At 38.8% G+C, this 12,341-nt stretch overlaps 1 protein-coding gene across 4 annotated transcripts in view; it reads right to left on the bottom strand.

Annotated features, from left to right (window-relative positions):
* PARD3B (par-3 family cell polarity regulator beta) overlaps positions 1-12,341 on the bottom strand; it is a 996,466-nt gene that overhangs the window by 389,858 nt on the left and 594,267 nt on the right. For all 4 annotated transcript variants that reach the window (XM_044913701.1, XM_044913703.1, XM_021703002.2 and 1 more), the window contains one exon: positions 4,090-4,260. In XM_044913701.1, the coding sequence (XP_044769636.1) occupies positions 4,090-4,260 (171 nt within the window). The remainder of the gene's footprint in view (positions 1-4,089; positions 4,261-12,341) is intronic.

Genomic DNA, 12,341 nt, shown 5'->3' with positions numbered 1-12,341 from the left:
CTCTCTCTCTCCCTCAGCGACTAAGTGCATATGCTCTAGGACAAGTCAGAACCTAAGCAGGTTTGCCACTCAAATGCCATGAGTGTATCCCGCTGCAGACACTGGGTCTGTTGGCCAGAAGCTAAAACAAACTCTGTGACAATACCAGACAGTGGTCCTCCTGAGCTTTTGCCCACTTTTTGGTATTTTCCCCTCCTATTTGGATGTTGACAGCCTGCAGACAAATTCATAGTGTCCTCAAAATGGCTGTATCCAGAGTAACAGGCCCACAAAGCATGTTGCAGGGGTGTGAAGAGGTAGCGGCGGGGGGCCAGTTTCAGAGGGCTCCAGGTGTTTGTTCAAGAGGACTGAGGCACACAGAACTGGGGGCTGCTCTTGCTTAGACTGTGTGTCTTTCTAACAGATTTCAAGGAAGTCATGTGGAAGCCATCTCACCGTTGTGCCCCTGACCATTTGTTTTTGTTTTGTTTTGTTTTTTTAAAGATTTATTTATTTATTTGTTTGACAGAGAAAGAGAGAGCACAAACTGGGGATTGGCAGGCAGAGGCAGAGGGAGAAGCAGGCTCCCTGCTGAGCAAGGAACCCAATGTGGGGCTCGATCCCAGGACCCTGGGACCATGACCTGAGCCCAAGGCAGCCACACAAGTGACTGAGCCACCCAGGCGCCCCCCTTGACCATCTGTGAGAGGAACAGGCCACATACAGAACACAGATCTGATCTCCAAAAGCTCTTCACTTCGGATCAAAGCATTTGGCCCAAACAATTCTATAATGCTTTCCTCTCAGTTCCACAAACTTGGTATCCTGCTAAACAAAATATTTAAAACATTCAATTTATGCATTCTTAATAATTAAAATATTTTCAGCTGCTGAAGGTCTCCTGGCTTCTTGTCGAGGCTTATAACACTTTGCCCACGCGCAGTGTTACCCTCTGCCTCTGTGCTGCTAGCCAAACCAGAATCAGCAAACTACTCCTAAATTAAAGCCAGAGCCCCGGCAGGCAGGAGAGGTAGGACTGACTGCACATAGCCTTGTGCTTTAACAACAACAACAAAAAATTCCTCTTTCCCAGCTCTTTGATAAATGACACAATCGATATCCCAACAACTGATCAGTAACCAGCCTAATTAAAGTATTCAGCCTGTAAAAATAGGGCTGTCGTGGAGCCCTCCATTAGTGTCCCAGCCAATAAAAAATATAATGGATTTTTAAACATATTCTGCTTCTACCAAGATGAGCTTGTAGCGGGGAGGGAAATGTTTTGGGGAAGGGGGGAAGAAACAGGTCATAACCCATTTTTTAATACTAAGTCTCTAGGCTCAAATAGAATTACAATTGAACCTCAAGCTCATCCTTTGAAAAACATGGTTCTGTTTAAAATGATTTTGATTCCATCAAGGACTCATTATGTATTCTTCACGAGGTCCTCATCAAAACTGTTTACGTATCTTGTACATCTGGGTAATGTGGGAAAATACTCCAACAACTATATATTTTGACTTTTCTTAAGTAGCTTCTTCAATTTTTTTTTATATCAATATAATGTTCAAGTAACCATTTTAGTATTCTTGCCAAATCTAACTAATTGATTTGCCTGCATGTAGGAGCAGTGCTGAGACCTTTTTCTCGGTGACGCTGCCTTTTTATTGTACCTGAGGGTGACTGCGGCCCCACAGGAGAAGACACCACAAGAGGAGTGCACCACATATGCTTTGACACAGTCAAACACAGAGCTAGGAGATCATATACCTGCAGATGGGTTTTTTTGTTTTTGTTTTTTTTCCAATTTAATAAAGATTAGTTGTACATTAGAGGCTGCTGTCTTCATAAGACAAAAACACTCTTTAATCTTCGTGGGTACCACAGAGATTCCCGATAGCTGAGAGCATCAAGTGCCTGCTCATTCCCCATGGAAAGCATGTAAATATTAGGGAAACTAAAAAGGGACCTTGTTTAAATGTCCTCATCAAAATTGCTTTTTGTCCCATTTCTTAATTCCCAATTAATTTCCTAGTGAACTATATTAATAAAACGCTTCTGAAGATGGGCAACAAACCAAAAGTTTAGTACTTTCTTCTGATGGATTAATTGTCAACGCACCTCAGAGTTGGAGAGTGGAAATATGTGCAATGAAGAAGAATGTAAATGATAAAACGTCTCTACTAGATGAGCCCAAATACAGAATGTTTACCCACCAGGCACACGCCTGTTTTAGAGAAAGACATGAAATTAGGAAAGGTGAGGGGTAGCAGACATAAAATGCCTAACAACCGTGTTCATTTTTTCTTTCTTTCTTTTCTTTATCCCTTAACTTTTGCTCTTTGCAACAGGTGTGGTACTCTACAGCAGTGCCGTCCAGACTGTTCTCTTAGTTGAAATGTCTTTGTTCCGAGAAATCTTAAGGGAGACATAATACACAGATGCACAGAGGGGAGGCTTAGGGGCCCACGGGCCATCCTTCACACCTATCCCATCCAACTGGGTACCATGAATCCCAAGGCTCTAGAGTAAGAATCAAATTAAACCAGAAAGGAGCCAATTCCATCATGGATGGAAGCAACAGATAAGGGTTTTATAACTATGTACATAAGTAAAATCCATTAAATATTCATGGAAGCCTCTCTGTCACTTAAGCAGACACAAATGTTGAAAACGAGTTGGCTCATTATATATAGTCTCCAGTAATTGGCCAATTTACATTTATTTAACATTTACAAGGTTATGTACAGAAGAGTAAAAAGGTACAGTTACTCTCTTCCAATAGCTGATAATGTAACAAAGTGAGATATAGTTTATAAGTTTACTACTTCAGCTGACCCTCTCAGATAAAGTAGGTCTCAGATGCATCTTTTATTCATTCATTCGACAGTATTTATTAAGTGTCTACTGTGTGCTGGGAAATGAGGATACATTAAGGGATAAAACAGACAATAGTATCTGTCATCTGCAAGTACTGAGCACCCAGTTATGTCTTCATATAGCCAGAAAATGGACAATCTGGGACTTTTACTCAAGTAATCCAAAACTTTAGAGCCTAAGCTTTTAACTACTATGAATTTCAACTACCTTCTACTATTGTTTAATTTGAAAAATCCTCTCTTTTTTAATTTTTAAGTTGAACATATTAAAACTAATATTTCATGTTAGTGTGTTATTAACAGTATTCTATGTTAACTGCCTTTTACTGTATTACACAAACATTACTTGTCCTCAGAGAGTATTTCTGTAATGTGCTCATGTTTTTCTTAACTCTTAACTATGATCAACTGTTTTCTTCTTATCTTTTCTTAAAATATTTTTAGGAGCATTTAATAATTATTTTTCATATATAAGAGAAAATAATATTTTAGGAATATTTTATATTATAAATATATTAATATACTTGTATAATTTAATAATATAATTGTGTAATATAAATGTAGTATAGTTGTATGTAAGTGAAATGCTTAGGGATATCAGCATTCAAGAATATTTTATGCTTACACTTCATGGGTAGGCAGAAATACTTCTTACGTTAAAAAAAAATCCCTAAAAAATCATGATAAAATACTGTAAAAATACTTATTTAATTAAAAAACATTTATTTAATAACATGAAGCAAGCAGCTTGCTTAACAGACCAAATTTTAAATTAGTTAAGTTCCAGGTCTGTATTATCCATGTGAACATTTTGGGGGAAAATGTACTGCATTATAACAATCTTCACATTAAGCGCTGTATACATCTGATTAAGAACTTTCTAAAGTATGGACACTATAAGCACCTCAATCAAAAAGTATATAAAGATGCTATATAGTTTAATAGTTTATTATATGAATGAAGCCAAAGTTCTAGAAATTTCTGGGGGGAAAAAAACTGGAAAATATGGACCTGTTACATTTGAAAAATTCTTTCTTTATATGCACATTCTTATACCTTCTAGTTACACCTATAATATACAACCATGTGTTTGCCGCATAAATCCATCAGAGCCCTTCTGGGGCATATTTTTCCAAAATTTCAGAGTAAGTATGATACTAAGGGACAGAAATTTGCATATTCTAGGTGGCCATTTGGGCAATTTGCTGAGGGAACTAAAGATATGCATCACCTCCAGTGGTCTCTCTGGTCTCCGCAGAATCACCAATTGGATCATCCCTCGAATATTTCCTTCCATGGACATTGATCGCCTCAGTGTCTCCATAGCTTCATGGTTGGACTTTCCCAAAAGAGATTCCCCATTAACGGCAATCAGCTGGTCATTCATCCGCAGACGACCATCCTAGGGCAGAGGGAAGAAAAACAGTATTAAATAGAGAAAAGTATGGTGATGATGGATGGCTGTTTCAGAAAAAGTTCAAGTTTAAAAAGAAAAAAAAAACAACCCAGCCATTAGGAATGATTTATTTTCTATGGCAGAACAAGGTTCTGGAGCTTATCAAATAGTCACAAATACTAACAATAATGAACTGTGTGAAAGTATGTTTTTGAAATCTCAGAGTCCCAAGCTGCAATAATTTAGACATTTGTATAATATCTCTTACCTAAATCTTTGGCAAGCATGCTAACCTAGCCTGATTCTGCCATTTTCTCTGGCAGGGACCATACTGGCTCATGGAAAGGGGGTTTGGAAACAAAAGGAAGTAGTCACATCACTTGAAACAAGGGCTTGCATTTGCAGGCACAGAGAGACATTATGCTTAAATGTTGCATGCTTGACTGTGGTAATGTGTCTCCTATATCTCACCGCTAGCTCTGTTGAACTGTGCTGAAAAACAAAAAACAAAAAACAAAAAACAAAAAAAACTCATGTAATTTTCTCTAATACAACCAAAAAGTTGTAGCTAGTAGCTAGTCTGCTAGTCTGCAAAAGAACACAGAGGTGTGCGGTGAGGGACCAATTTGCTATGATGTCTTCTGGCAAAAAAAGTGCGACAAAGGAGACGGTCAAGCTTTTTTTGCAAGGAGGCTCTGACAGATGAGTACTTTTACCCAGAATCTTCAGGAAACCACATACTACAAAGTGCACAGAAGCTGAACATGTGGATCGGCAGCCTGGACTCCAGTCTGAATCACTTCTAGACACTAGTCATCTTCAGCCAGAAACATCACACAAGCTAGAGACTAGGGTGCCATCTCTGCCAACAAAAGAACTTGGGGGGGGGGGACCACAGTGCCTCTCCCCCACAGGCAGCCTTGAGGGAAAAATCTTCAAAATACTGACAGTCAGATTAGGGACATGCCTTAGACCTGTTTTCACACTGGGGTAGGAAGTTCTCACTACGAGGCACAGGCGCAGTTTTAGGAACGTTATGATGTAGGGGCGCCTGGGGGGCTCAGTGGTTAAGCATCTGCCTTTGGCTCGGGTCATGATCCCGGGGCCCTGGAATCGAGCCCCACATCGGGCTCCCTGCTCTGCGGGAAGCCTGCTTCTTTCTCCCTCTCTCTCTGCCCCTACCTCCGCTCGTGCTCGCTCTCTCTCAAATACATAAATAAAATCTTTTTTTTTTTAAAAAAGGAATGTTATGATGCCACTGCAGCTAATAATCTTAACCAAAATACCGGGAGGTTTGTATGACAAGTTACCTTCCTAGAGAATTCCTCCATGAATCACCTCTAGTAATTCTCACAGAACTCAAGAACTAGAATAATGCTTTTATTCACATTACAGATAAGGAAACTGAGGCAGGGAAGGGCTGCAACTTGCCCAGGTCACAAAAGCAAACCAGAGACACAATGACCCCAGTTCTGATATCATGCACTTTGGCTCTTCAGTCTCCCTACTAGAATTCTCTTTGTTATTTGGTCTCTAGACTACAGTTGTACAACTCTAAAATAGGAAAGGAAAATACTGAAGAGCTTTTACAGGAGTAAATATCTGGGATCCATATTCAAGTTAAGAGAATAAAATACAAAAGAATAAAACTTCCCTAAGAAATGAGAAAACCAGGCATACAATGAACAATAGGACCAACTGTGCAGCTTTGGGAGAGAAATCCTGCAGACAAGTTGATAAACTTTGACTAATTCGGTAGCAGATGGTCAGAGGAAGTTCTTCCGCTGACAGCAGGGGAAAGGGTGAGTGGTGAAAGCTGCTCTGGAGAGCTAATGCCGTGATGGAGACGCACTGCACGTGCCACCTGCTGGTGAGGGCGTGCGGGCTTGCAGAGGCTGCCCAAAGGACCATATGCTCCTGAATGAAGAAAGTGGGATGTCAAGGCGACGAGATCGATCCAGAAGGGCGTTCGATCAGAGTTGGAAAACGTCTGAGTGGACTGCCTCCACAGAGCATGATGTCCCCTCCCTTCCTCTTGTTTTCCCACTCCACTTAACCTTTACCCTAATTTGGAGCAAATCTGGAAATGAGATTTACAGGAAAGGCCAAACAAGAAAGAAATCTCTCCATTTCTATGATCTAATTTTGAGTAGGGCACAGAAAGACTGAGGTTAAGGTTACACAGAACAGGGTAAAACAAAAACAACCTTAATGGTTTAGTCATGTGAAGTGAGACACAACTCGAGAAATCATTCTGGTTTATTTTGGCCTTTAGTGGAAGGAGGACTAATGGATTGAGTCTTGAGAAGGAGGCTGGGAGGGTCACTAAAAATCGGATGTAAGATTTTTAAAGAGGAGGAGGAAGCAGAAGAGTTGGATCAAGATCCTCGCCCTGTTAACAGGAAATGAGGTCTAGCATTGGATTTGCAGAGGCTTAGTCTTGGCAGAACACCTCTTCCTCTATGATATGAAGAAAGATAAAGATTGAAGCTTTATGGGTATCTCTAGGATGGAGGAAATAAAATCTGAGTGAGATTCCACCTGGTAACCTCATGTGAACCTTGTCTGTAAAGTATGGGGCAAGGTCTATGTGAAGAGGTAAATAAGAGATAAGGAGATATAAGGACTTTTTTTGATAAAATAATCTCTTACGAACAGGTACTAAGCACAAACTTTCATTTCTAGCTACATTCGAAGTCTCAAGCACACAGAGCACTACATTGAAGTAGAACATGTTTGCTGTATCCAAGTCCCAAACAAAAAGGCAGGTCAGGTCACCCTGGGGCAGCTGGGATTTTTTTTTGGAAGACATACACATTTATCACAAGCATCACTGGAGAGCTGTGGGCATGATAAAAATCCACACACTCTCATTGTCAGGCTTGGCTGGTCTGTTGCTCTTGGTGTGTGCTTTCTCTGTATAAGATAAATGATGGGTAATTTCATTAATGGTGATGCCAGTAAGTGCCATGTTGTCCTAACATTTAGAATATAATCACAGAACTTAGAGCTTGATAGGTCCTTCGAGATCATCTTGTCCAACCTCTTCTGTACAGATAAATAATGTGATGCTCAAAGAGGATGCAAAGCCATTCGCTGAACTCATCTTAAGAGAAGGCACTTCCCCATGGGCTGGGACTTGCTCAGCTAGTTAGGGTCAGAGCTAGATCAGGAGAGCCCAAGTCCTGGCTTCTTAGCATTCTCCATTCCTAACCATTCTCTCTGCTACATAGATGATGGTGACTAGTTCCTAAAGAAGTAACGCTTCAAGAAAGAAACATTCCAAACCGGCGAGGACAGTATGTCACCAGATGTCTCCTGGAAGAGAGCCTGATACAAAATCCAGAGTCAGACGGCAGAAGATATGGTGACTGGTGCTTGTGCTGGGGGATGGCAGGACAACTGTCTTCTTCTGCAGAAGCAGGAGACAATTTGTTCACCTCTCTAGCCATAAGGACATAAATGCATACCCGTGTCTGGGCTTGATCAAAAATGAAAGTGATTCAATGGGAAGCTCATTAAATATCTCTAACTCGGACTCATTAAATATCCTTCACAATTGTATATGCCCATTGTGTATGCTTTGGGATAATTTTGACCAAGAAAAGCACTTTTTTATGGTTTTATCTTTTTCTTTTAATACTATGTTTAAGTGCATACTTAGACATGAGAATGCTAACTCTCATCAACTCATTTTATAGAAGTGATTTCAACTATCTGGGGATAAAACTCAGTAATTTTAGAATATTTATTTCATTGTAATTTGGGTCATGCTTGTGTCTGTTAAAGAAAAAAAATCCCTTTCTGCTATAGACTGAATGCTTGTGTCCCTCCTCCCCCACCCCTCTTCCAAATACATATGTTTCAAATATGTGAGGTTATTAGGAGGGAACCTTCATAAATGGGATTAGTGCCCATATAAAACAGGCCTGAGAGAGATTCCTCACCCCCTCTGCCACGTGAAGGTACAGAAAGCAGATGGCTATCTATCAATCTGAAATGGGACCTCACCAGACACTGTATCTGCTGGCGCCTTGATGTTAGACTTCACCCTCCACAACTGGGAAAAATAAACTTGTTTTCTATAAGCCACCCCATTATGGCAGTCTGCTGAAGCAGCCCAAGCAGACTAAGACACTTTCCTTCCTATTTTACTGCCATCAGGCCCCTAACTAACAAGATGACTCACCTCTGGCAACTATACTCTTCATCTCTGGTCAACCCCATAACCAACTCTATCCATCCTCAAGCAGGAGGGAGTAAAGGAAGTTCCCCAAAGAGGAAGGAGAACAGAGTAAAGATAAAAAGTAACTTCCTTAGGACACCTAAGGACAAATAAAAACTGGTACAAGATTTAGGTCTTCTCCATGTCCTGGGATTGCTTCAAATCTCATCAGCCCTAACCCAGTTCTAATGCAATAGGATGAGTGGCCCAGGAGACAAGATGTTTGAGAATTACCGTCTCCCTTTTACTAAGCACCTAACATAGGCCAGCCTTTATGCAAATGTTTTGTATATGCTCTCTCATTTTTTTCTCACGACAATCCTGTGAGAGAAATACTACTCTCCACTATTTAAGAGATGTAGAAATGGAGAGTCAAAGAGATAAAATGATTTGTCAAAGGTTATTGGCATGGCTAGGTGTCCTTGTCTCTGAGTCAGACATGTACCTGTTATGCTATGTTGCTTCTAAGATCAGAGTTCTAGAGATGATTAAAGACATTACAATTATTAATGACAATAATTATTTAATGAGTTTCTTCTTTGGGTAGTCATTGTGCTAAGCCCATTATGTGCACTAGATGATTTAATCTTTACAACAATCCTATACATTGGGGACTGTTGCCCTCATTTTATAAAAAAGAAACCAAGAATTAGGTCAGTTAAATGCATTGTTACAAGTCACAATTCTAAAGCAGATTTGAACTAGGACTGGGTCACTGTGAAGGCCATGTTTCCAACTATTTTGCTAGTGATTCTTGACTTTTATGGACTCTTAGATTCCTTTGAGAATCTAATAAAGGCTACAGATTCTCACCTCTTAAAAATATTTACACCACAGCTTCTCCACAGCTGCACATTTGGACCAGATAATTCTTTGTAATGGGGGCAGTCATATATTTTTGTAGGATATTCCATATGCCCACTGAAGTATATCCACAATTTCCAGGGCATCTAGTGACCTTATATTTCAGCACCTGTTGTAGTCAATGGTGCCCGGGTACTACCTCTACGATGATTACTGGTGACGTTGTATGGCTTAATCCACCTCTTTTGGCTAATTTTTTTGTAAGGTCCCTTTATCTCTGAAGTTCCAATGAACACAGAAGGGAGAGTACGGAAGCCTAAGCAAAGAACTAGCCTCTGCAAAACATGAAACAAGCATGAGAGAGTGGGCTGGCTTTTCTTGGGAGTAGCTGGCTGGAACCCAAGGCCAGTCCGCATTAGGCCAGGGTGTTGAGAAGATTAATCATGACCAGATGCCGGCTCCTGCCTCTGCATGTTTCTAATGGGCCCTCAGTAAAGCCTCCTGGGATATTATCAACACCCAGAGCCCAAATCCCAAAGCCTGACTTCAGACTGCCGAGCAGGATTTCCCTAGAGTGGGCTGGGACTCCAGGCAAGATGACACTTGATTGAAGGAAAGGATTGTCCTGAACAAATCCTTCACAAGGCCCTAAAATCATTCCATGACAACATCTGCCTACCATATTTTTGCAAAAAAAAAAAATAAATAAATAAAATCCAACCTACAAGAGAACTTTGCATTCCAGATTGAAATCATTTGACTTCATTTAAAAACAATAGCAATGAAAGGAAAAGAATAAATCAAGATTTTAAAGTACAGTTTTTAAAACAAAGAAGGGGAATAAAGAAAGCTGGTAAGACTAGAAGCATATATGTTCTTGTCTTGAAGAGTATCTACTTACATTAATCAACATTTTACATCATCTGTCCTAACACAATTTCAACCAATATGAACAGAGCCAATTCTTCCCAAGTAAGAGCTCTATTTTCCAGGGACAAGACATTGTATTCTGGGGTAGACACCATGGTGACATGGCCTGTATTTCTCCTTCTGTCCAAAATGTCCTTTGCATTCCTACTCACCCACTGAATATCTATCTTTCAAAACAAGGCTCAGCAACTGCCTTCCATTCATAGATTTCTCCATAGAGAGGATTAACTGCTCCATCATCTCAACACCTATGATACTTCAATAATATTCATCTACCATACTTCTATCATATGAGAGTTGTTCATATTTTTAACTTATTATGCCACCAGCTTCCTAGATTATGGAATGAGTTGTTTTAAGTTCCTGATCTCCGGTCTATACTATATATTGCAGAACTCACTAGAGATGCTCAAGAAGTGCAAGCTAAGTCGAGTCACTTGAAAAACCTTTCATTCTGGTGCTCTGGACTTGGTGTAAGTTTCATCTACAATGAACAAATGGTTTATGTAACAAACTGTAACTGTGAGAGATTCACGAACCCAGGCTGGCCTGAACATGCCATCACATGTTCACAGAACCTTTAGACTTCTAGAAGTGAAGCTGGATTACTTCCTGTGTACTGGCCCAATAGTCACTTCCTCAATGACTGTAAAATTTAAATTTACTCATTCAATTCAATATTGTTTTAAAAGCTTCACTCCATTATTATGTAGCAAACTGGTGAAGTCTCAGGATTATACCATTTACTTGGTATTTGTGGTATTTGAAACTGTTTTTGCCAAAGAAAACAGAAGAATATTATTTAGAACGTCAGAATATATATATAATCAAAACCATTCCAATACTTTCAAAATGTATTATAATTCTTTCATTTTAAGCTCCCTCTGGAAAAATGCAGGGCATAAATATATCCTAACTTATAGACTCTACTATACTCATTACCGATTCTTATAATTTCCTCAGCAAAAAAAGTTTGAGAAGCACTGACTTAAAGAGTTATCACAAATATTCCCTGGATTACTACGCAGTAATAGAATTTTGTGCTTATCTGACACTTCTGCTTCCTGTCATTTCAGCTTCCTCGCCATATATTCTTATCTCCTTCCTGATTTTCTGTTTTTGGTTTACTTTGGCCTAGGAAACTGGATAATAAAAAGCTTATTAAGGCATATGTGTTTTACATGAGTTAAGAAGATTCTGCTATGAGTGCCTAACCAGGCTAGAATCTGAGGCCTTTTCAACTTACTGAAAATCATCTTATTTAATTAACAAAAAAAAGAACTATACTCTTGTTTGTGCTAAAATTGCTTAAATTCTTGTCACTGGAAGAACGGGTCCAAAGCAAAGTACCAAGGACAAAACTTGGATCATGTTATGAATATAGTTATATATATGAATATATAAATACATATGATAAATATTAAAAATATATAGTAAATATATATAAATACATATAAGTTTTCTCTCTCTCTATATATAAAATATATATCTATTCTATAAATACCCATAATGAAGGTGACTATAGCTTTACAGGTGAAAGGTACATCTTCAGAGTCAAAATATCATCATCATGGTATATCAACTTTCATAGAATATAGTTTCCTTTTTGATTAAGACTACCAATTCTTACAATTTCTTTCAGCCCATGGAGATAATCATGGAGTCCAAAATATACTCCAAAATGATGTTGGTTTCCAAAATTTTATCTGGCATGGTATGGATTTCTTATTTGATTTCCATGCATAAAATAAAAATGTGTAAGTGATAAAGATCAGCAAGAAAAGCAATGATTAATTAGCTGATGTTGTGAGATTTTAAAAATAATGTTACAGTACCTCTTTATAAAAATAGTTGCTACTAGAGAGAAACCATTAAATGATGAGCCTGACTATCTGAATTAACATATGCCAACATTTTTGGTTTTTTTAATAAAGGGAAATTGGGTTAAATAATTAGCATAACAATAGATACTATTTTTCTCATGTTTAGGTTAATAATTTCATTTTTAAGGTAAAATTCTTATTGGATATACAGTGATTATGAATTTTTCCAGGCAAGGTTCCTGCTTTTAGGTATGCATAAAATGTATCACATTTTTGTGGTCAGGATGAAATGTCAGAGTTTGGCT

The sequence above is a fragment of the Neomonachus schauinslandi genome, chromosome 3 (genome assembly GCF_002201575.2).
Source record: "Neomonachus schauinslandi chromosome 3, ASM220157v2, whole genome shotgun sequence".
NCBI classification, from domain to species: domain Eukaryota; kingdom Metazoa; phylum Chordata; class Mammalia; order Carnivora; family Phocidae; genus Neomonachus; species Neomonachus schauinslandi.
This window is presented reverse-complemented; position numbering and strand designations above follow the sequence as displayed.